Here is a 25,255-nt window from a genome sequence, read left to right on the forward strand (position 1 = left end):
GTTTTCAGTGCCTTTACTAGCTTTAAATAAAGAAACTGAGTCTCTAAACTGAGTCTCAAAATTAAATGACTTACGTGTAGTCCAAATCCAGTGCTCTTTCCACTGGACTCTATCTCTGACCAATTACAGGACATCTTCACCCAAATGTCCCAACAACACCATAAGCACAACCAGCTACAAATTGAGCTCCTTATCTTCCACTCTAAACCAGATCCTTCTGATTTCAACTATTACTGTAGCAACCGTCTCCTATGTTGATAACCTTGAGAGTATTGGCTCTCCACTCTTTCTTAACTCTAACATCTAATCAGTTAGTAGGTCCTGCTGATTCCATTACATCTTTCCCCTTTTTTCAATGCTCATTGCTCCTATCACAAGCCCTAATTACCACTTGCATGAACTAATTTGTCTCCAAACAGACCATCATGCCCCCTCTACGCTCTCCCTCCTGGAATCCTTTCTTTATAATGCTGACAAACAAATCTTCAGTATCTGGTCTTGTCATTCCTCTGCTCAAAAATTTTCAATGTTTACCTATTGTCTACCAAATAAAGTTCAAATTCTTTGGCTTGACATTCAAGACCTTCCTTCAACCTGACTCCCACCTACCTTTCCTACCTTACCTCATATGATTACTCCATTATCTTTATATTCCATTCAAACAGAACTGTTTTGAAATTGCCTTCAAAAAGGCAAATCAGAACAACTCTGAGGTTTCCTCTTCCATCCAGAAAATTGGCAAAGATGACAAAAAATAGACACAGGCAGTGTTATAGTGGAAAGACAGAAATAGTAAGAATATACTGGAGTTGGAGTAGTGAATTGGTTTAGTCGGTCTGGAAAACAATTTGGAATGATGCTAAAATGTTTACATTATTGACCCAGAAGTCTCCCTGCTAGGCACGTATCCCAAGAAGGTTAAAGATAGAAGGTCATATTCAGATGAGCAATTTTTATGGTAGCCAAGAAATGCCACAATGTAGATGCCAAAAGAAATCGTGGCACCTGAACGTATACCTCTAGGCAATGTGAAATAAAGAATTTGAAGAATTTGGAGAAACAAGGGAAGGCTTAAATAAACTGATAGAAAACGAAGTAAACACAACTAGGAAAAGAATAAATACAGTGATGTAAATGGAAAGAGCAAAACCAAAATTGGATATTAAGTATAACGATGTAATAATAATGAATTCTAATTGCAATGACAGAGTTTATCCTTGAAAAGGCGAGAAAATGCACCTTCCTCTCCTTCTTGCAGAATTGGGTGACTATGAGTGTGGAACACTGTTCACACAGTCAGACTCAGTTGCCATGTTGGTTAGTTTTGCTGACCCATTTTCTCCCTTTGTTATTGTTATTGTTATTTTTTAAGCTCTTACCTTCTGTTTTAGAATTGATACTATGTATTGGTTCCAAGACAGAAGAGTGGAAAAGCCTAGGCAATGGGGATTAAGAGACCTGCTCAGGGTCACATAGATAGGAAGTATCTGAGGTCACATTTGAACCCAAGACCTCCTGTCTCAAAGCCTGACTTTCAATCCACTGAGCACCTAGCTGTCCCCTTTTCCTTTAATTTTTTATTCTTTGTCACAAGAAATAGATTGCTAGCTGGGGAGAGACATTTTGGTATGAAGGTGGTATTAAAACAGATGATACCAATATATTTTGAAAAAAATATGCACATTTGAACTTTTCCCCTCATGTTCCCTACTCCCAAAATATCCTCCCTCCTTCCCTCTCGTAACCTGTTAAATTCTGATCCATCAATGAAAGCCAAACTTAAATGCCCCTTTCTCCAGGAACCCTTTCCAGATCTCTTCCTTTTGGGAATGACCTTCCTTCCCAGCACTCTTATATAAAATTGTGAATTGTTGTTTAAGTGTATTGTTAGGGACAGGGTCTTATCCAGGTCTCAGATAATTCAGGACATTTGTGGACGGTGGATTGAAGTAAACTCAACTTCTAGACCAGGGAAATTCTGAGTCTCTCTTTCTCTCTGGATGCCCTGGGACATTTTTCCTTGCTTCTACTCCCTTCTCCACCTTCCCCCAATCCTCAAAGAGAAGCCACTAGAGCTCTCAGCTCTTTCCCTTGACTTTTCCTCTCACCTTTTCATGTTTAAGCAGTCCCAGGTGGTAGGGGGCACTGTAAGAATCTTGACCTCGAGGCAGGATTTGTTGGACACTGAAGTCTGTCCTGAAATCTTCCCTTGGACAGAGGCAGCTACCTCCACACTGCCAGACACCTGCCCATCCATCTCATCATTAAAAAGGAATGTTTCCCCTTGGGTCACTTCTGTGGGGAGAGAGGCCAACCCTTTGTTAAACTGAGCATGAAACCTGATTGTACAGCAGGGGCCAGGGGAGGGACAAGCCAAAGACCTCTGAGATTCAAATCTTAACTAAAATTTCTTTCTTTTTTTTTTTAAACCCTTACCTCCTGTCTCATAATCAATATCGTGTATTGGTTCTAAGGCAGAAGAGTGGTAAGAGCTAGGCAATGGGTGTCAAGTGACTTGCCCACGGTCACACAGCTAGGAAGTGTCTGAGGCCAAATTTGAACCCAGGACCTCCCATCTCTGGGCTTGGCTCTCAATCTACCGAGCCACCCAGTTGCTTCCTTAACTAGAATTTTTATGGCACTCAAGGAAATACAAAGTGCTTTCTGCCCAATCAGAATGAGGAGGGAGTACAAATATTATCATTCTCATTTTACAAATGAGGAAACAAACTCAGAAAAGGTAAGTGACTTGTCCCTGATCACATGTCTAGTACGTGGAAGAACTGGGGCTCAAACCCAAGTCTCTGATACCATTTCCAGTACTTGTTTCATGGCTCTAAAGTGCCCCACTCAGTTCACCATGACCCTGATATAGGCTTGCAAGTCAGTCCCAGAAAAGCTATACTTTCTGGACAAGCCTGCTGAGCCCTTTCCTCCCATAGTCTATCTCAGTAACCTTACCCAGCTCCTCCTCTTCACCCACAAGCCTTGCCCCACTCCACCTCCCCAGGGGATTGTACCTAGTTTTGGGGAGCCAGGTTCCAGAATGTCCTCAAGAGTCAAATTGAGCCAAGCATACCGGGACTTCCAAAACCAGGTGCTCTTGATTTTCTTCCGAACCAGGTAGTAGGGACTGAAGCAGGTGGAGCTCTTGAGGCTATCCACAGGGATCAGCTCCCCTTTTTTGCTCAGCTCTCTGACCACATTCTTGGCTGCCCACTCAAATGTAGAGCTCATGGTTCTTAGCAAGACCAAGGGGGAAGAGAGAGGACAAGCTCATTAGTCTCTCTGAAGATTCTCTCCTGAAGGGATGGAGTGGTCAGTTTAATGCTTTTCACAAGACAGCAAATTAGTCCAGGAGAAAACATTTATTGAGCGCTGCTCTATGGCAGGCACTGTGCTAAGCCCTACAAAAAAAGCCAAAAGACAGACCCTATCCTTGAAGAGTTTCCAATCTAATGAGAGACAAACATGCAAATAACTATATACAAAACATACTTTTGTATAACTTTGTATTACACACACACACACATAATAAGTTGGAAATAATCAATAGAGGGAAGCTACTAGAATTAAGAGATTGGAAAAATCTTCTGGAAGAAAGTAGAATTTTAGCTGGGATTCGAAGCCTGAGAAGCCAGGAGGGGAAGATGGGGAAGAAGAAAATTCTAGGCATTGAGGACAGCCAGAAAAAAATGTCCAGAGCTATCAAAGAGTTATGGTTGGGGAGAAAAGTGTAAGAAAACTGGGAAGATGGGGAGGGGTCTAGATCATGAAGGATTTTTATATACCAAGTTAGATCCTGGAAGAGATAGGGAGCCACTGAAATTTATTGAGTATAGGGGTGATATAATTGGATCTGTGTTTTGGGAAAATCATTTTGGTGGTTGATTAGAGGATGAATTGGAGCAGGGAGCTGGAATCTTTGAATTATATTATGTCAGAAGCCAGATTTCTGTATTGTATAAGATCCAAGGAGCTGAGATCCCTGGAAAACCAGAGCTTCTGGGATCTCTGTACTAGATGATGAGGGGACCCAAGGTCCCTATAACAGAATACTTGAGGTCTTGGACCCATGTACTAGAAATCTGGAAGGCTGAAATCCTTAAATTATATGTAACCTGAAAGTCTGAGATTCCTGAATTATATATAACTGAAGGGGCTGCAATGCCTGTACTATGTAAGACCAGAAAGGATTCTTGAATTCAATTAACAAGCATTTATTATGCACCTATTATGAACCAGGCACAATGCTAGGTGCTTGGACTACAAAGAATAATAAATAGTGCCTGCCCTTAAGGAGCTAACATTCTACCAGGAAGATACAGCTTGAACATATTTGTATAAATACAAGACTATTTAAAGAGAGGGAAAGTACAAGCCATGAAGGACCTCAGAAAAGTCTTTCCCTAGGAAGGAGCCCTTCAGTTGAATCTTGAGGTTGAGTCTAAGGATTCTAAGTCTCTAAGGGAAAGTGGGAGTGATTCTAGGCATGGGAGACAGCCTATGCCATGGCACAGAGGGGTGATAGGGCATTTAATTTTGCGTAGGGAGAACAGCAAGTTGACTTATTTGATTGGAACAGAGAGTGCATAAAGGGAAGTAATCTGAAATAAATCTGAAAAAGTAGGCTAAAGATATGGTGAAAGGTTTGAAATACCAGTCTGAGGAGTTACCTGGAGACAAATGGGAGTCACTGAAGATTCTGGAGCAGAGGGATGGTATGATAAGACTTGTGCCTCAGGAAAATCAATGTGATAGCCTTGTGGAGAACTGCGGGGAGAGAGGAGAGACTAGAAACAAGGAGACCTAATAAGAGGCTTAGAGCGATAATCTTGGGGCAAGACCAGAAGGCTCTGCACTGGGATGGTGACTACATTAGTGGAGAGAAGGGGATGGATACAGAAGAGAAAGAGAATAAGCATTTATAGAGTGCCTACTATGTATATCCCAGGTCTTGCACTGAGCTCTTTTTATGAAGATTATTTAATGAAAAATTAATAATATAAAAATAATAAAAAATAAAAATAATTTAATCAATAGCCTTGAACCACCAGCTGTCTCCAAACAAGTGGAGGCAGAATTGATAGGATGTGGAAACTGATCAGGTATCATCAGAGGAAGGAAAAGTAAGAACTGAGGTTGACTCTGCGGTTGTGAACTGGGTAACTAGAAGGATCAGTGGTTCCCCTTGATAGAAACAGGGAAGTCTGTCGGAGAGGCAGATTTGGAGAGGAAAGCTGGTGAGTTTCATTTTGCACATGTTGGGCAGGAGATGCTTACAGACTATTCAGCAGGAGATTTCAGTGCATTTTCATTCATCCTTTTTGCAGGTTGGACAGCCAGAGTTGGTCCCGTGGTGCTAGAGCTCAGGGTTGGATGTGTAGATTTAGGAGTGCCACTAACCGAAATTGTGGGAGCTGATAAGATTATGAAAGAAGAATTTATAGAATATCTAGAATGAGAGGACCCAAGATAGGGCCTTGGGAGAGAAGCAGTAAGGGATGATCTGACACCAGAGACAGAGAGGGAGCAGTAGGAAGAAATCTGAAGGAGCAGAGAACACATAAAAGGGGATTTGGGGGTGATCAACAATGACAAAAGCTGTAGGGAAGTAAAAAGGGTGAGAACTGAGGAAGTCATCATGATTCAGCAAATTAAATGACTCTTGGTAACCCAAAGGATGGATGTTTCAGCTTAAGATGAAATGCTGGATTGTAAAGGGGAAGTAGAAGGTGAAAAGGCAAAAGCTATCAAAAGGTTTTGGTTTTTTTCTCCCCAGATTTGTCTGAGGAAGGAGAGATCACAATAATACTGATGATGATAGTAATAGCTAACATTTATAAAGCTCTTACTATGTGATAAATAATGGACTAAGTGCTTTAAAAGTATTATCTCATTTTATCCTCACAACAAACCTATGAGATAGGTTCTCTTCTTATCCCCATTTGAGAGTTGAAGAACTGGAGGCAGGAAGTGATGAAATGACTTGCCCAGGGTCACACAGTATCTGAGGCCTGATTTGAACTCAGGACTTCCTAAATTCAGTGTTCTATTCATTGTGCCACTTCTCTAGGAAGAGAAAGAATGGCAGCAAAAAGTTCTTAACCATTTTTGTGTCATGGACACTTTGGGCAGTTTGGCAAAGCTTTCAGATCCTTTCTCAGAATAATGTTCTTAATTGCATAAAATAAAATATCTAGCAATGCACTGATCTGGGATCATCCTGAAAGACTAATGACTAAGAATGCTACCCTACCTCCAGAGAAAGAGTCATCTTGCACATCAGTGTACCTTTGGTTTTATTTTGGTGTTTTGATTATATATGAGTGTGCTCTTACAATAATGACCAATAAGGAAGTGTGTTTTATATAACAATAAAAAATAAAATAAAATATCTAAGATTACAAGGAAGCCAAATAGAATTGAATTATAAAGATGTAATTTTTAAAAATCAAATTTCACAGATTTCTTGAAATCTATCCATTTATGCTAAATTCAGAAGCTGGCTTATAAAGACTTTTTTTAAAAAAAAAACCTTTACCTTCTGTTGTAGAGCTAAGGCAGGAGACCAGTAAGGACTAGGCAATGGGAGTTAAGTGACTTGCCCAGGATTACACATCAAGGAAATGTCTAAGGTCATATTTGAACCCAGGACCTCCCATCTCTGGACCTGGCTCTCAATAGCTACCTAGATGCCTACCCCCTCCCAGAAGGAGACTTCTAAGGATATGAAATGCCTATAAATAGATTTTTTTAAAGGGTCAAATGGGTCACTTATTTATTTATTTGCTTGTTTATTTATTTTGCCCCTTCTTTTAAAAAAATTGTATTTAATTAATTTAGAATATTTTCCCATGGTAACAAGATTCGTGTTCTTTTCCTTCCCCCCACCCCCTCCCGTATCTAATGCACAATTCCACTGGGTTTTACATGTGTCATTGATTCAGACATATTTCCATATTATTAATATTTGCACTAGAGTGATCATTTAGAGTCTATATCCAATTTTTTTTTTTAAAGAATAGGCAAGATCTGAATATGTTCGGAGAGAACTGGGAAGGAGCCAGTTAACACAGAGAAATTGATAAGAGTTAGGTAAGCAAAGGGGGCCAGCTCTGCGGGGAGACGGGAAGTGAATTCAAGGTCCTTGGCAAGGAAAGGAAACAAGGGAAAGTCGGAGACTGGGTCCGATCTCCCGAGGAGCTGAGATCTCTGGGTTATCTATAAAAGCTTAGAGCTCAAGAGAAATCGAAGAATTTCTCCATCCTTGCTCTCTTTGGGGCTTGCCCTAGACGAGAAGAGACCCCACCGGGTGACACACTTGAGGTGCCCCAGAACTAGTACGCCTCCTAATGTCTTTGCCCCTCGCAAAGCAGCAACAGATTGTCCTTTAGGGAGGTTTCCTCCTGGACTGTGCTCAAGGGGACCTGATTCTCTAATATCACAAGATCTCTAAGCCAGCGGATCTTGTTCAAGAAACATGGCCACCTTGGGTGTTCCTGCCCCGCCGGGGCCACCAACCTCTGGTCCTGCTTCAGGGCTGCTCCTTTTGAGGAAGCCGCAAAGCCCCAAACCTACCCGTCTTCTTCCTGACGGAGCAAAAGGCTGGTCCGGGAAAGGGAGTACTGAGTGGGCTGGAGAAGGAACAGGGAATGGGGCAGTCTTCAGAAACAGTTCTCTAAAGTCCTAGGATAAAGGTGAGGGAGCCCGAGAAGGCTGCCGGCCTTCTCTCAGAACAGACTGTCCCAGGGAGTCCCACTGGCACTCTCCCAGAGATCTCCAGATCTCTTGGCACGTCGAAGGGGGTGGGGGGACTGGAGGCTCGGTTTTAATGCTCCACGTAGGGTGGTGCTGGCTACGACCACCTCGCCGCTTCTGCCCCAGTCTTTTCAAGTTATCCTTCCCCCCACCCCACCCCCGCTCCCCGCGACCTGTCCCACCTTAGCTCCCAGGAGCGGCTTACCTTCTGCAGCCTCGTCCTAGGGGTAAGCCTGCGAGGCAGAGCAGTCGTCTCTCTCCCACTGAAGGCTAAGCTTTGTTACCACGAAAGATCTGGCGTGCTGCTCTCCAGCTCAAGCAAAACTGAAACTACTTGGGCTTCTGCAAGCATCAGGCTTCTTTTCCCGGCATCATTTCTAGGAAATGATGAAATCAGACGTAAATGTGAGAATCTGGAGTTTTTCGAGTCCAGCCCGACTCTGAGGTTAGCCTGGGCGGTTAGAGAGGATCAATGGGGAGAGCACACAGGCGGAGAGTCCAATCCACGTACTTCCTCTTACTGGGTCCTCTCCCTTCACTCTTATTTCTCTTCCCTCCCTCCCACCTCCCCAATGAGCTGTACACCTGGCAGAGCAAGGAAATGGCCAGAAGAACGAATCTCACTCTTTATTTATTTCTTGAGCACCTGCTCTGGAGAAGGGCTTGTGCTGGGTCCATTTCCTCTGGAGTAAAGGTAAGGAAATCACTGCAAACAGTCTGGAGCAAATCACAGAGTCAGAACCCCAGCCTGGTCAGCAACTGAATCAAAGTGGATTTTTCTACTACTTTTATTTCATTTTGTTTCCTCTAGACCCCAGCCAAATGGAACCACCTTCTGCTCTCCAAATATACCCCTGTGTAATCCTGGAAAAAATATTCTAAATTAACTAATTTAATAAAACTAAAAACAAACAAACAAATACCCCCGTGCTCTCATCTAAAGAATTCATTCAACAAACATCCATTTGGTGCCAACCAAATCATGGTTTGGGTGTCGTGCACTGAACCCAGACTTGCCGCCTTCTGGAGCTGGGGTGGGTGGGGAGATAGAAGTCCAGGTTGCTATAAAGACCAAATAAAGATCTAGGGGACAGCTAGGTAGCTTAGTGGATTGAGAGCTAGACCTAGAGATGGTAAGGGAGGTTGAGAGTCTAGGATGACTCTGAAACCGTGAATCTGGTTAACTGAAGGATGGTGTTTCTCTCAACAAAAAATAGGGACAGGGCAGGTTTATAGAGGACAATGATGAAATATAACTTAGATATTTTTTAAAATACAATTTTATTGGTATCTTGTTTTTATTTCATCTAAAATTTCCCCTGCACATCTTCCCTTCTGCCCTCCCAATGTTCCATCCCATATAACAAAGAATTTTTTTTTAAAGAGAAAGAAGGGAGCAACTGGGTGGCTCAGTAGATAGTCAGGCTTAGGGACAGGAGATACTGGATTCAAATCTTTTTTTTTTTCCCCAGTCAATAAGCATTTATTAAGCACTTATGTTCCAGGCATTATATTTGGAGGTTTTGGTTATGTATGAGCTTGCTCTTACAACAATGGCCGATAGGGAAGTGTGTTTTGTATGACAATAACCAATCAGGAAGTCCTGGACAGAGCCAACTCCACCAGCATCGAAGTCATGATCCTCCAAACCCAGCTACGATGGTCTGGACACGTCATCCGCATGGACCCACAGCGAATACCAAGACAGGTATTCTATGGTGAACTGTCAGCTGGACTCAGGAAACAAGGCCGACCAAAGAAAAGATTCAAGGATCAGCTAAAGTCCAACTTGAAGTGGGCTGGCATGACACCAAAGCAACTAGAACTCGCTGCCTCTGACAGAAGCAGCTGGCGAGCCCACATTAACCATGCCGCCACCACCTTTGAAGATGAGCGACGTCGACGTCTTGCCGCTGCACGTGAACGCCGACACCAGGCCACACCCGCACCTCCCGTAACAACCGGCGTCCCATGCCCCATGTGCCACAAACTCTGCGCCTCAGACTTTGGACTCCAAAGCCACATGAGGGTACACCATAGATGAAACTGCACAAAGACAATAGTCATTCTCGGTCACCGAGAGACTACCACTGCTACTAAAATAAAACTTAATAAATAAATAAAATGAGTTCCCCATGCCAAAATAGAGAGGACACTGAGAACAAGGCTTAGAAGCACAGGAAGGTCCTGTATTCTGGGGAGTTCTAGAAAGAAAAGGGAGAGAGTTTGTGGAAGAAATCATCACAATCATAGAATCTCAATAGAGATTCTATTCTAATTAGATGAGTCCAATTATCATATCAATATCAATTACCAATAATTCCAATAGAGTTGGAAGAAACCTCAGATGTATTGCCAGCTAGGAACCCCTTACAAGAGCCAGACAAATGAGTGGCTCTGAGACTTTGGGTTAGCAGTTCTCACGATCCCTTTCAACTCTGAGATAATAATAAGTTTTTCCATTTCAAAGTTTTTCTTGTAATAAGAATCAGTCAGCTGGCCTCAGACACTTCCTAGCTGTGAAATCCTAAGCACATCCCTTAATCCCAATTGCTTAGCCCTTGTCATTTTAGAATTGATCCTAAAAAAACCAACCAAACAAAAAGAATTGATCCTAAGTCAGAAGGTAAGGGGGAGAGTGACTCAGTTAATAAACATTTATCAGGTGCCTACTATGTACCAGGGACTATGCTAAGCACTGGATTTCCGGCTTTTGGCTTAAGGGAGGCTCAAGTGGGCGTTGGTTCTCAACCCATTTGTAGAATTAGACCTTCCTGAATCCTATGACCATTTTACACCCTTGCCACCCTAGTATATATTCCATCTATTCCCCATGTTCTCTAGGAGCTCTTTTTACTTTTTCCTGCCTTGGGAAATGGTCCTGTCTTAGAATCTCTCCCATCTTAATGTGGCATTTTATAGACACAACTAAGAATTTTTCAGTGACAAGAAGACAAGAGTCTTTTCTTCACAAGGAAGTCACAACTGGGGTTGGAAGGAGTTAAAAGATGTGGGTTTGAGTTCTGGCTTTGTTACTTGTCATCTGGCAAATTCCTAGAACATGATTGTTATTATTATTACTTTAAAGCCCTTTCCTTATGACTTAGTCTCAACATTAGGTATTGGTTCCAAGGCAGAAGAGCCATAAGGACTAGGTATTTGGGATTAAATGACTCATCCAGGGTCATATTCACCGAGCCACTTCGCTGTCCCTCCTTGGTTATATTATTGAAGAGATAGTGAATATTTAGTAAAAGAAGCAACAAACACAAGAGCCAACATGACAATTGGTCATGCCAGACTCACTTCATTTTCTTTCTTTTTAACAGGATTACTGGGCAGGTAGATCAGAGAATGTTGTAGGGATATTTCATCCAGACATTGGAGAAGAAGTCAACCCACACATATAGATTAGTGTTTACTGTTGTGCCAAGCACAACTGTTTTGACCAAGTCTCTCCTATGTTTGTTTGTAATCCTTAAATTCTGTCTTAGAATCAACACTAGGTATCAGCTCCACAGCAGCAGAGTGGTAAGGGCTAGGCAATGGGGGTTAAATGATTTGCTGAAGGTCACACAGATAAGAAGTATCTGAGTTCACATTTGAACCCAGAACCTCCTTTCTCTAGGCCTGGGTCTCTATTCACTGATCTACCCAGTTTTTCTTCTCCTGCGTTTTTTATGGACCAGATGGAATGATGTTTGATAGATAAGAAGAGACTCAATGCTCTTGAGACCTGAGAATACTTGGCGAATGTAGCTCTAGTGGAAAACTTCAGGAATTTGTTTGGCTCTGTGCTATTTAAACAATTTTTATCAGATAAAGGGTAAATGGCATCTATATCTAGTAAATAATGAACAGAAAGCTTCGGATAGGGTGAGGCAAAGCAAACATTTGGGGTGATAGTCAAGGTCCAAAAGGATCTTCACAGACTGGAACATTTGTCTCCCTTAGACTATGAGCTCCTGGAGGGCTGGGACTGTCTTTTGTATTTCTTTGTAGCTTAGTAGCTTGGTACTTAGTAGCTTCCAATGCCTGAAACTTAATAGATAAATGCTTATTGACTAAATAAATCTGGAAAAATGACATTTAAGAGTGACAAATGTAAAGAATTATCCCAGAATTCAGAAAATCAATTTGATGAGTACCTGATGGAAAGCTCAGGCTAGAAGCAATTCACTTAAAAAGATCTTGGGATTTTAGTGGACTGAAAGATCAAGATACACTAATAGCATGATATGGAAACCCCAAATAAGCTCAGATGAGCATGGGCTACATTAGGAGAGGCTGTTTTAGAAGGTGGTGGGCTCCTCTTCACTGGAGGTCTTCAAGCAAAGGCTGAATGACTACTTGTTGGATATGTTGTTCCCTTCTAGCAGTGATATTTTAGAATTAAAATAAAAATCATTACCTTCTGTCTTAGTATCAATTCTAAGACAATTCTATGGACCAGATGGAATGATGTTTGATAGACAAGAGGAGACTCAATGCTTAGTATCTTAGTATCAATTCTAAGACAGAAGAGTGGCAAGGATTAGGTAATTGGGGTTAAGCCAGGGTCCCACAGCTAGAAAGTATCTGAGGCCACATTTGAACTCAGGTCTTCCCAACACTAGGCCTGGCATTGTGTAATTCTGTTGTTTTTCCTACTTACCATTATTTCCATAGCCTTTACTATCTGAGCCTTTATGCTGTCCAGAATGAGCCAACATGCTGACATCTTTGGAAATTCCATGTTGCAGCATACTGGAGTTTTTAAACAATGCACTGTTGAGTATCTCCAAACTTGTACTGGCTTCTCAATGCTCTGCTCTCTCTTCATGCAATTTCCTTTTATTAATAGCTAGCTGGCTATTATCTTGGCATTTACTTCTAGGAGGAAGGAAACACAAAGGGATAGCCTTCTGGTGCAACTATTAGCTTCAACAACTTCATGAAAATATAGTCAGCAAATAAAGGGAACAAAGTATAAACACATACATGCTCTGAGGTGCCTTTCCAACCCCTACTCACTCTCACAGGGTAGTTGGGTGGCACAGTGGATAGAGTGCCAGAAAGATCTGATCCAGCCTCAGACATTTATTCTCTGTGTGACCCTTGACAAGCTATGTAATCTTATTTGCCTTAGTTTCTTATCTGTTAAATGAGCTGTAAAAGGAAATGGCAGATCACTCCAGAATCTTTACAAGAAAACTGTATGAATCTGTGGGGTAGAGTCAGAAACAATTGAACAACAATAATAAAAAATAGCAATAACAATGAATTGGGCTTCAGAACTCAGTCACTGTGTCTTCTTGGGGCTCTAGAGGCAGAGAGGTTGGGGTGATGATGGCGGTGGTGGTATATTTTCTAATGCCAGAACTCCTGAGTCCCTGCTAGTATACTTCCTGCTATGATTGTCAGTTGAGAACCATTAATCAACCAGAATCAAATGGCTATTAGAAAAGAGTATTTGGGGGCAGCTAGGTAAATTGAGAACCAGGTCTAGAGACGAGTGGTTCTAGGTTCAAGTGTGACATCAGATACTTCCTAGCTCTGGGACCCTGGTCAGGTCACTTAATCCTCATTGCCTAGTTCTTTCCACTCTTCTTCCTTGGAACAATACATAGTATTGATTCTAAGATGGAAGCTATTGGTTAGGGTTTTTTTTAAAGGCTTTCCCAAAGTAACATTTATTCCTTCCTGGTGCTCTGCAAGTTTTTATATTTAAAATTTCCTCTTGCAACTCCTTACTATTCCTCATAGTGAATTACATGATCAACAAGGCTTCTATTCTTTGTAAAAGTTGTCCAGAGCTATTTTCATTCATTACATTTCTCTGGAATGTGAATTCTCTGGTGGCCAATCAGATTTTTCTTACTGTAAAATCTGTCTCGATATTCTTATCACTTCTTATCACTATCAGTTCTTTGGAGTTGAATGTTAGACCCATGTTAAAAAGTTCTTTACACATTAATTTCTTCATAGACCTCCTTTCTATGGGTTAACTGATGCTGAGAAAAGCCCAACTTCTCCACACATTTTACATGTGGGATTTTTTTTGCTATGATTTCTGTCATACATTAAAACAGATGACTTATGAATAAAAGTTTTCCCACATTAATTATATGTGTAGAGTTTCTCACCAGAGTGGATTCTTCCAATGAAAGGTTTCTATTTCTTGTAAAAGTTTTCCCACACATTGCACATTAATGCTTTCCCTTCTTTCTGGATTGGTGGAGTGCTTGATCTCAGGAGTTCTAAGTAGAGTCACCCCCACTCTTGTATTGACACTAAGTTCAGCACCAATATGGCTGGTCTTTGAGAGCAGGGTTAGTGATGGAAGTAGGGACTACCAGATTGCCTAAGGAGAGTACCTACCCAGTTCAGAAACAGAATAAGTCTAAGTTTCTGTATCGATCAAGAGTAAGTCTGGGCTCATGAGTGGCCATTGCATGTCCACCCTGGGCAGTGTATGAAGTTGTTCAGTTTCAGTTCTGTCTGACTCTTTTGGCCTCATTTGGAGTTTTCTTGGCAAAGATAGTGGAGTGGTTTGCCATTTCCTTTTCCAATATATGAAGGTCCAACTTCAAAACCCCCCACAAAGAAAATGAAGAAAATGGAAAAAAATCAGCAAAACTGGCCAATGCAATGAAAAATATCTGACAATACATGAAATGTCCTTTGTTGTGGACCCCTCCTCCCACATAGGCTAATGAATGAAAGATTGTATCTTTTATCTCCTTTTTGGTGCCAAGTTTGTTCTTTATAATTTTGTAACATTCTACTTCCATTGTTTTGTGATTTTAATTTTACAACATTCTTTTTTTAAATAAAATTTATTTTATTTTCCAATCCAAAATTGTTTCTTCTTATCACCTCTCCTCTCATGCCCAGTCCCTCACTGAAGAAACAAGAAAACCAAATCCTGTTACAAACACGTATAGTAAAACAAAACAAATTACCACATTGGTCATGTCCAAAAACAACAACAAAAAAGAAGATTCCATCTATACTCTGAGGTCATCATATCTTTATCTGGAGTTGAGTAGCATGTTTTGTCATGAGTCCTCTGGAATTGTGGTTGATCATTGTGTAGATCAGAGTTTCTAAGTCTTTCAAAATTATTTGTCTTTACTACATTATTTTTTTTCTAAAACTTTTACCCTCCATCTTAGAATCAATACTATGTACTGGTCCTTAGGCAGAAGAGTGGTAAGGCCTAAGCAATGGGGGTTAAGTGACTTGCCCAGGGTCACACAGGTAGGAAGTTGTCTGAGGTCAGATTTGAAACCAAGAACTTCTGTCTTTAGATCTGGATCTCAATTCACTGACCTACCTAGCTTCCCCTTTTACTATATTACTATATAAATTGGTCTGGTTCTACTCAATTCATTTTGCATCAGTTCCTATAATTTTTTTCAGGTTTTTCTGAAATAATCCTCTTCATCATTTCTTATAGTACAACAGTAATCTATCACATTCATATCTCATAATTTGTTGAACCATTATTTAATCCCATGATGGCAAACCTATGACATGCGTGTCAGCACCGAGATACCATTTTTGATGACACATGGCTGCATGTGGGTTCAGCTTGCCTCAGGGCCCAGGAGCGAGCCTACAGCCATGCCCTTGGCTAGCCACCAGCCAGCTAGGGTGTGTGGAGCTCCTGCAGGGGCAAGGAGGAGTGCACTCACGGAAGCAGGGCTCATGGGCAGGCAGGTTGGCAGGTGGCAGCTGCTGCTCTCATAGTGTCCCCAGGACAGCTGGCTAGGGAGGGGAGAGGAGGAGCAGGGCAGGGCCAGGCCAATGGAAGACTGAGCGGGGCTTGGGCCCTCGAGCAATGGAGGAGTGCTTGGAAAAGTGGAGACACTTTTAGCACCCTGAAAAATATAGCAATGGTTTTACTCACAATTTTTCCCTTTATGTACTTTTGTGAGACCTTATTCTCAGCATTAAATAATATCAAAACCAACAAAAGAAACAGATTGACAGATGAAGTTAATAGCACTTGCTTGGGCTTGAAGTGGACAAAATATCAACCTTCAATTGAAGATTTAGCCAATGAAATTCAGCAACAAAAAAGCCACTAATAGGCAGGTGCAATAGTTAAAGGGATTACAGGGATATTGAAGAGGGTCAGGGGATAAGGAAGGTTTTGTAACAGGGAACAGAGGAGTTGAAGAGACAGAGGGAATATGGATGCTGGTGAGGTAAAAGGAGAGAGATACCCCCTGCTGAGAGGCTATCTTTGAAAATTGGGTTTCCAGAGAAATGGGCCACCTATGGTAGCCTGAGGGGATGTCTTCTCTCTTGATTGATGTTGAAGATACTCCAGAGCAGATAAACATGGACCTTTCTGAGGGACAAATTTCTCCCCAGACCAAGGTCATCCGTCAGGGGTCCGATAAGGTCCATTTATGATTGAATGGCTGTCCTTAGGTTCAGCTCCCTCTATGTCCCCTTGAAATGACAGTCCTCTTATCTGACTATAGTTATTTAACTCAAGATGAATTTAATAACAAGTTTGGATTGGGAAGATTCAGGGAAGAGGGAATTGGGATTTCCCTAGATTGGGTTTGAGTCTCTCAGCTTTTGAGCTGAGGCCAAGCCTCACAGGCTGGTGGAGGGTTTCTTTTATTCCTGTCTATGCTAATCTTTGCTAGTGCTGGGAGCCATCAGGCCATGACACCTTGACAGAGTCACACATGGTAGTTAAGGAGGCCACAGAGTGGCCCTTGGCAAGATGTGATTGCCCACTCAGTCCCCCTTGCATGACCTCTCTCATCAATATCCCTTACCTATGGAATTGACATGATTACTATTCCCCCTAGTCTCAGAAGGAATAATGCAAGAGCAAAATACCTGTACCATAATTCTCTAAAACATCCCCAAAAGATCAGACCCTCAAATCCTATCCCAAAAGACTATCATGGGTTAATTTTTACTTAGGTACATAATCCTCAGTAAAACCACAGCTACAGGCCAAGCCCAGAACTTTCCCACTCATAGAAACTTATTCTCATGAAGCCAGCACATAAATCAATCATAAAGGCCCATACAAAATGTACAGGTACACTAAGCTTCAACATGCCTCAGTGACTCAACTTCACAAACCGTTAACTCACCAGTGAGAAACTCCCTAGTAAACCCTGAAAAATGATCAATCTAATATTAAATCTGAATTGTTCCCAGCACCCCTCAACCTCAATGATATGATTGTTGAATTGTCTTTTAAGAACTTCTGATTAATTATTCCATTTTATTAAAAGTAATAAGTAGTTTTCCCTGATTGTTTGTAAGCTCCAAACTTCTCACAAGGTGAGAAAATTAAGCCACCTGTGATGAAATCATTCATCTTGTGTGAAACCTTTATTCTGATCCTGTCAAGAATCTACAATCACAATACAAGAATATAGAATGTTAATCAAGTGATTTGTTAAAATTTAATATATCATTTTTCCAATTATCTCTATTTAGACATGTGTGTTAGGTAATGCATCTGTGTGCCAAGAAAATGGGCATAACAATAAAAACCAAGCCTGGGGATGGTGGAGCAGCTATCAGATGCAAAGCAACTCCATGGCCATAATGATTAAGCTGTCTTCCGTTTGTTTTTTTCTTGATTGATCATTCACAACCTGTCGGGAACCCCTTGTAAGAGGAAATTTTAGGGTTGTTACTTAATGTAATTTTTATAGGTCACCAGGGAATATCCCAAATAAAATACCCAAGTCAGTTTGGAAATTTTATGGAAGGAATTAAGGAGTAGAGAGAGGGAAGGGGTATTTCTCCCTCCTGGCCAGTGCCAGTTCAAAGACCTCTGCCAGAGAGGAAGTGACACAAAATATGTAGACCATTTTTACATCACTTTCCTGCATCTCACACATACCAATGGTAGCTTAAGCTTGACTTAGGACAGTCCAGGGGTCTGTCAGTTGTTTCTGATTTGTCATTTGCTAGCACATGTCTGTCATAGGCCATCCTTCTCAATACTTAATCCGTAAGTAGGGGTGTAGACATTCCTGTTTTGCTAGACCAAGCAGGGTGGAGTAAATCTAATGTTCACACACTGGAGTCAAGAGTGAGGCTGGACCTTGCCTGTGGCATGCTAGTTTTCTTAAGTTCAAAGTCTTTAGCAGTAGGCAGCAAGAGGAAGAAAAGGTTCTGACTTTTAGAACTGGTTGGTCCTGTCTCTTCAGGCTGATGCCTCTAAAGACTGGCCTTACAGTTCAAACCACTCCCCTTAAATTCTTTTGTTCGATGACATGATCACAGGAATCTAGGTAGCGCACACACTTGGGAAATATCCAGGAATGGAGGTACTTCTATCCAGAGACAAAGAGAGAGAGCGCCCCTTCCAGTCCGGGGGCCAGGAAAGAGAGTCAGAGACCAACTGTTACTCTCCAAGTACCCCTCCCCCCACCAACTGTCATTCTTGTCAATATCTTCTCTCTAACATTCCAACTGGTTTGTTCCATCTGAGTGGCAGAAAGTCCAAAACTTGCTTCACTTTTTCTTTCCATAATTGTCCCCCTTTTTTTTGTTGTGACCTTCCCAAGGTCACTTATTTTTATTACACTTACCAATCTACTAAATCTACTTTTTAACTATTACCCCCCAAAGTAATAAACTTCCCTCAATTACTCTATCTCCATCTGATGCTGTTCTTATCTAATCTAAGGAATTCTTTGCAGGAAAGGTTTGGGTAAGGGTAGTTTTGGGATTTTACAACAAATTCTGTACAATAAGTGTCTGAATAAAACCATTACAAAGAAATTTGAATTTTAGTGCTAATACTACTTACTCTTGCTAAGTTAAACCAATACAAACATTTCCCATATTTTATATATTTATACTTATTTGCAAACTATTTTATCTATATATATTTACATTAAACACAATTTCAGCATCAGCTTTATAATAAACAATTCAAACATTACTAATTATCTGCAAATGCAGCTTAAGTCTATTTGTAAGTATAACTGTCTATGCTATGCTTAACTTAACTTCCTCCTAATCTATTCCCTACTTATAACTATTCTCTAAGTCCCTAGTCTAATCTATAACCTAATTTTATGTTCAACATATATACATGCTATGCTAAATATTTACAGACTTTATCACTGTTACTAACCTAATTATAGTACATTATTTATAGAGATTATTTACCTTGTAAAAATGGAGATTTGAACCCCGAACTTCAATCCCCAGAAGTTCTTGCTCTAGTTCTCAGGATGCCCTCTAGTCTCACCTGAGTTCCCACCTGTGCGGGATCAAAATTTGTATTTAACTGGCTGTAAAAGACTACTGGGCTCTTCCTACTTCCACTTCCAAGCAGACGCATCTCTCATGATGTAAGTGAGATTGAATGGGCCTTTCAGCCCTCCTAGGAACGTGCTTTCTTACTTGTATTTTCTTAAATTCTTAATCTTTAATAAACCTCATAAAATATAATACTTCTAGCAGAGAAACTAATTTTTACCTGCTACAACCTATAATACAATAATATACATAGTTCCCTAATCTCGATGTCAGTCATATAGAAAGATCTATTGATCTTTCTAGTTGCCCAAGACCTTATGGAACTAACTATATACATATTTAAATTTTGCATAAATACAATTTCAGACACTTGTTTATTTACATGAGGTTTCCTAATACATGTCAGTTTGTGATTTTGTGTTTTTTGTCTAATCGTGTTGTGTTGAATGAATGCTTATCATGTTTCTTCAGATTTCCACTTCTCATGTTGACTAATGGATTTCTTCCAAGTTATGTAGTGTTGCATGCTATTTCCCTAATATGTGAAATTAATTTTGTTTTATTATTTCACTGTAGTCAGTCTTACATATAAGTCCTGTTTTCCATCTGTCCTCTTCTTATATAAACAAATTAAAAAAGTTCAAAGTCTTAGCTGTTCATTTCGGCTTTTTCTCTTTGTTTCTTCTCTCTAGCAGCTTTTCTTGATGCTTTTCCCCTGGGGTGCTTTAAATTATTTTCCTCTGGGCTGGAAAGTTGTCTTCTCCTTGTTGCTGTGGTACTTGACTGCTGGGATGTCGTTGCCTCAAGCGTTATGTGTCACTATTGTTTCTTTGTGGTGTACTTTTTTGATGTTAATCAGTTTTTGTTTTCATTTCTTGTTTTCATTTCACAGCACTATCTTTTGTGTAGCTATCTTCATCTTCTATGATGTTGGATTTTTCTGGTTTTATATGGGAACAGTGGAACCATGAGTCTTTCCCTGCAAATTTTAGCTGTTGGGGTAAAAAAAAAGCTGTTGGGGTAGTATGCAATACTTAATTTGGTCCACTCCATTTTATGTCTATAGTCAATTTTCTATTGAAATTTCTAAAGTATACTTTGTCTCCTGGTTTGATGTTGTGCAAATTATAATCTAGGGGTACTATTTGTTGTATCAAGCCCATTTTGTGCAACTCTGCTATTCTTGCTTGTAAAGCTTGTATATATTTTGTTAATTGACAATCTCCACTTATCATTGCAATATAAGCTGGTTTACAAGTCCTTCCTTGCCAAATTGCGTGTCTATATAGCATTTCAAATGGAGAGATATGCAGATCTCCACTGGGTCTTGTTCTAAGATGGAACAGAATTAATGGTAGAATGTCTGTCCATTTTTGGTGTGCTTCTGCACAAAATTTTCCTATCAATGTTTTGATGTCTTTATTTAATCTCTCCACTTGCCCTGAACTTTGGGGATGATACAGTGTGTGGTATGTTGCTTGTATTCCTAGATTTTTATAAATTTCATTTAATATTGATTGCTCTCAAACAGGGAATCATTCCTTTCTCAATTATATCCAGTTGTGTACTATAATGTGCTACTGGTCTAAAATTGTGTCCTAAAGTTTGGACTCACAGTCCAGAAGCTATGCCTCTTGCTTCATGTACAAAGAGATGGAATTCTTTGTTGTAGTCTGGAATACCTAAGGCTGGAGCTGTTATGATTACTTCTTTGAGCTGTGCCAAGTCTTGGAGATGCTCTTTTGTTAGTTTCAAAGGTTCTGAGACTGTGTTTTTGGTTAAGTCCATAAGGCATTTTGTTATTTGACTATAGCCTGGGATCTATTGTCTACAGAAAACTGTTACTCCTAAAAAGGCTTTAAGTTGTTTCTTAGCCTTTGGCACGCTGAGCTTTTGTATATCCTCTACTCTTTTCTTGTCATTCTTGTCAATATCTTCTCTCTAACATTTCAACTGCTATTTGTTCCACCTAAGTGGCAGAAAGTCCAAAACTTGCTTCAGTTTTCCTTTCCACACAGGTTAAAGAATTCCTCCTCCCCCTCACTTATTTTAGTTCACAGCTCCCCACACAAGTTAAATAATATCAAGACCAACAAAAGAAACTGACTGACAGGTGAACAAAGAAGTCACTAAGCAGGTAAGTCAAATAATTAGTTTTTGTTTTATTAAATACAGGTATATATTAATTATATATTTTTGTTATTTAAACTATAAATATCACAAAATTATGGTTTTTTTTCTCAAAGTGACATACCACCTGAGTTATGCTCATTTTTGGGGCAAATTTTGACACACCAAGCTCAAAAGGTTGCCCATCATTGATTTAATCAATGACCACCCCTTCTGTTTCCAGTTCTGTGCCATGATTAAAAGAGCTGCTACAAATACTTTTGTACATATAGATTCTTTTTCTTTTCTCTTTGATCTTTTTGGCGTAAAGATTCAATAATGGTATCCCTAGGTCAAAGGATAATCATGGTTTAATAGCTTTTTAAGCATAATTCCTAATTGCTTTCTAGAATGGTTGGACCCTAGTTCACAGTTTTACCAATAATTCACTAATATAATATTTGTTTTCTCACAGACTATCCAGCATTTATTATTTCCTTTTTTGGTCATCTTTGCCAATCAGATGGGTACAAGGTACTAATTCATTTGTGAAATTATAAAGACTGTGCTCAATGATAGAGACACAATAAAGAAGCAAAAGACAGCCTCTTCCATCAAAGAGAGCGTATAATCTTATGGGAGAGACAACAAGCAAATAAATATATACAAAACAAGATATGCACAAAATAAATAGAAAATAATTAACAAGGAAGGCACTAGAATTATGTAGGGCAGAGGAAAGCTTCCTAAAGAAGGTGAGATTTTAGTTGGGATGGAATGGAAGCCAGGGAAGTCAATAGTTGTAGCAAAGGAAAAAGAGCAAGGGTGATAGCAAGAGAAAATGTCTAGAGCCAAGAGACAGAACACATATATATATACATATATATATATATATATATTTTTTTTTTTTGGTGGAACAGTCAGGAGCCCAGTGTTATTGGATTGAAGAGTGTGTTGGGGAATAAGGTATAAGACTGGAAAAGTTGGAGAGGACTAGGTTATGGTTATGAAGGATTTTGAATGCTATGCAGGTAATTTTGTGATTCCTCCTACTGGTAGTGGGAACCACTAGAGTTTATTAAGGGGGAGCTGGGAGTGACATGATCAAACTTGCACTTTAAAGAAATCACTTTATTGACTGAATAGAGGTTGGATTGGAGTGGGGAGAAACTTGAGGAAGGCAGACCCACTAGCAGGCTATTGTGCTAGGTGTGAGGTGATGAGAACCTGTTCTAGAGTGGTGGCAGTGCCAGAGGAGGGATGCATTGGTATTATTGTAAACCTTAAAATTTCTTAGACTTATGAATGTTGGAAATTTCCCCACTGGGAAATTTCATACTGGAAAAAATTTCCTACTGATAGTAAGAACTCTATTGGAATGTGAAACCCCTTGGCATGGGAGGATCCTTCTCTTCCCTACTTAAGACTACTTTAGGACAGAAACCTTTTGCTAAACAATGGAAAGGGTTTTGACCTATGCTTAAGCATAGAACAGGAAGTTCTTTGAGTCATGATTGATTTTAGAATTGATACAATAGAGATACTTGGAATGACAGAACCAGGTCTTGGAAAATACAATCTCCACCCTACTTAGAGTAACAGGATTTAGGAAGGGCTGCAGCAAAGATCAAGATTTAATTATTTGAGAATATGACCTTCAACAGACATGTGCAAAGCCACAGACCTCTGGGCGGTCCTGGGTTAAACTAGAGCCACCATTGGCACAGGGGAAACATCAACAGTGATTGGTAGATGTGAGAACTGAGGGGAGGGAACTTAGATGGTTTCCTTAAAGATAGCGGGGTCTGAGGACAGAGGGAGGAGGTTTTGATCTGAGAAGTTTTGCTCTGAGAGGAGGAGGTTTTGCTTGGAAGTGGTGGTGGCTCTGAAGGAGGCTGGAGGTGGAGGCCCCTGAGACTGTTTCTCCATTTTGGTCATGTGAGTGATAGGGACTGATCTCTTTTCTTTGCCCCAGCTATCTAAGGGCTTGGGCCTTTGGCCCAGCCTAAACAGAGGGGGTATTTAAGCCCTTCCCTTCTCTCCCCTTTCTCTCTCTCTCTCTCTCTCTCTCTCTCTCTCTCTCTCTCTCTCTCTCTCTCTCTCTCTCTCTCTCTCTCTCTCTCTCTCTGTCTCTAATACCTTTCTTCCTCCTGTTTGAAATTAAAAACTCCATAAAAGGTTGACTGCTGATTTGAGTTTTCATTTAGGAATTACATAGCTGAAATTCCTTGTCGACCTTAATTTAATATATATCAGTCTTTTAAAGTGATTTCCATGTCACATTTGGGAGATATGGCAAAGGTGAAATCGACAGACCTTTGCAACAGCTTGGATATTGGGGGGCAAGAGAGAGTGAGGAATCTATGCTGAACCCTAAGTTTTGAGCTTGAAGGATGGGAAGATGCTGATGCCCCAAAATTTATAGTAGGAGGGAAGGAGGTATGTGTGAAGATTTTAGGGGAAAGAAAATGAGTTTTGTTTTGGGCATGTTGAATTTAAGATGTCTACTGGTCATCCATTTGGAGATGTGATATTGCAAGTGCAGAGAGGTTGGGATAGGAGAGATGATACAAGAAGTGACACAGAATTGTCAGCTGCTCCAAAACATAGAACTTCTACTCTTTCCTTGGTTACCTCATGTACATGACCATTTTACAGATGAACTGAGTGAGGTGACAATGTCCTCTGTATATGAAATACCAACAAAGTGTAATTTCTTTCTAATTTTTTAAAATAATTTTTTATTTTATCATTTCCAAGCATTATTCATTAGAGACAAAGATCATTTTCTTTTCCTCCCCCACCCCCCATAGCCGACGCGTGATTCCCCTGGGTTTCACATGTGTTCTTGATTCGAACCCATTTCCATGTTGTTGGTATTTGCACTAGGGTGTTCATTTAGAGTCTCTCCTCAGTCATTTCCCCTCAGCCCCTATAGTCAAGCAGTTGCTTTTCATCAGTGTTTTTACTCCCACAGTTTATCCTCTTCTTGTGGATAGTGTTTTTTAGATCTCTGCAAGTTGTTCTGGGACATTGCATTGACCCTAATGGAAAAGTCCATTACCTTTGATTGTACCACAGTGTATCAGTCTCTGTGTACAGTGTTTTCCTGGTTCTGCTCCTTTCGCTCTGCATCACTTCCTGGAGGTTGTTCCAGTCTCTGTGGAATTCCTCCACTTTATTATTCCTTTGAGCACAATAGTATTCCATCACCAACATACACCACAATTTGTTCAGCCATTCCCCAATTGAAGGGCATCCCCTCATTTTCCAATTTTTGGCCACCACAAAGAGTGCAGCTATGAATATTCTTGTTCATGTCTTTTTCCTTATTATCTCTTTGGGGTACAAACCCAGCAATGCTATGGCTGGATTAAAGGGCAGACAGTCTTTTATCACCCTTTGGGCATAGTTCCAAATTGCCCTCGAGAATGGTTGGATCAATTCACAACCCCACCAGCAATGAATTAATGTCCCCACTTTGCCACATCCCCTCCAGAATTCACTACTTTCCTTTGCTGTCATGTTAGCCAATCTGCTAGGTGTGAGGTGATACCTCAGAGTTGTTTTGATTTGCATCTCTCTGATTATAAGAGATATAGAGCACTTTTTCATGTGCTTATTCTTTCTAATTTTTAAGACAAAAATAAATTTGAAAAGAAAATATCTTGTTTTCTTTTTGCACCCTATTAGACTGTCTTGTGATTCCCTGGGAGTAGCATACCCTATTTTGAAGACCACTGTGATATGGGACTCTAAACAACAGATATGTACCTGTCTTTATGGGATATATTCTTTTTCCCCCTCCATTTCCTACCCACCTGTATTCCTTTATTTTATTTTATTTTTTTGGAAATTTTTTATTTAATTAGTTCATTTAGAATATTTTCCCCTGGATCCATGATTCATGTTCTTTCCCTCCCCTCCTTTCAACCCCCTCCAATAGCCAATGTGCAATTCCACTGGGTTTTACATGTGTCATTGATCAAGATCTATTTCCATATTATTGATATTTGTACTAGGGTGATCATTTAGTCTATATCTATGGGATATATTCTTAGAAAGTTTTTGAAAATTAAATTCTTTTTTTTTTTGAAAATGGAAAAAGATGTCTTTATTGGTGAAATGTTAACAGGCA

General features: G+C 40.2%; 1 protein-coding gene across 2 annotated transcripts in view; it reads right to left on the reverse strand.

Annotated features, from left to right (window-relative positions):
• GSDMD (gasdermin D) overlaps nt 1-8,272 on the reverse strand; it is a 39,757-nt gene extending 31,485 nt beyond the window's left edge. The window contains exons 1-4 of one of the 2 annotated variants that reach the window (XM_007488836.3): nt 7,967-8,272; nt 4,677-4,773; nt 3,021-3,241; nt 2,109-2,295 (exon numbers count right to left, since the gene is read on the reverse strand). In XM_007488836.3, coding sequence (XP_007488898.1) covers nt 2,109-2,295; nt 3,021-3,237 — 404 coding nt within the window. In that variant the 5' untranslated portion in view covers nt 3,238-3,241; nt 4,677-4,773; nt 7,967-8,272. The remainder of the gene's footprint in view (nt 1-2,108; nt 2,296-3,020; nt 3,242-4,676; nt 4,774-7,966) is intronic. The other variant, XM_007488835.3, reaches the window with a different exon arrangement.
• Nucleotides 8,273-25,255: the final 16,983 nt, after the last annotated feature.

Source organism: Monodelphis domestica, chromosome 3, assembly GCF_027887165.1.
Source record: "Monodelphis domestica isolate mMonDom1 chromosome 3, mMonDom1.pri, whole genome shotgun sequence".
Classification (NCBI taxonomy): Eukaryota; Metazoa; Chordata; class Mammalia; order Didelphimorphia; family Didelphidae; genus Monodelphis; species Monodelphis domestica.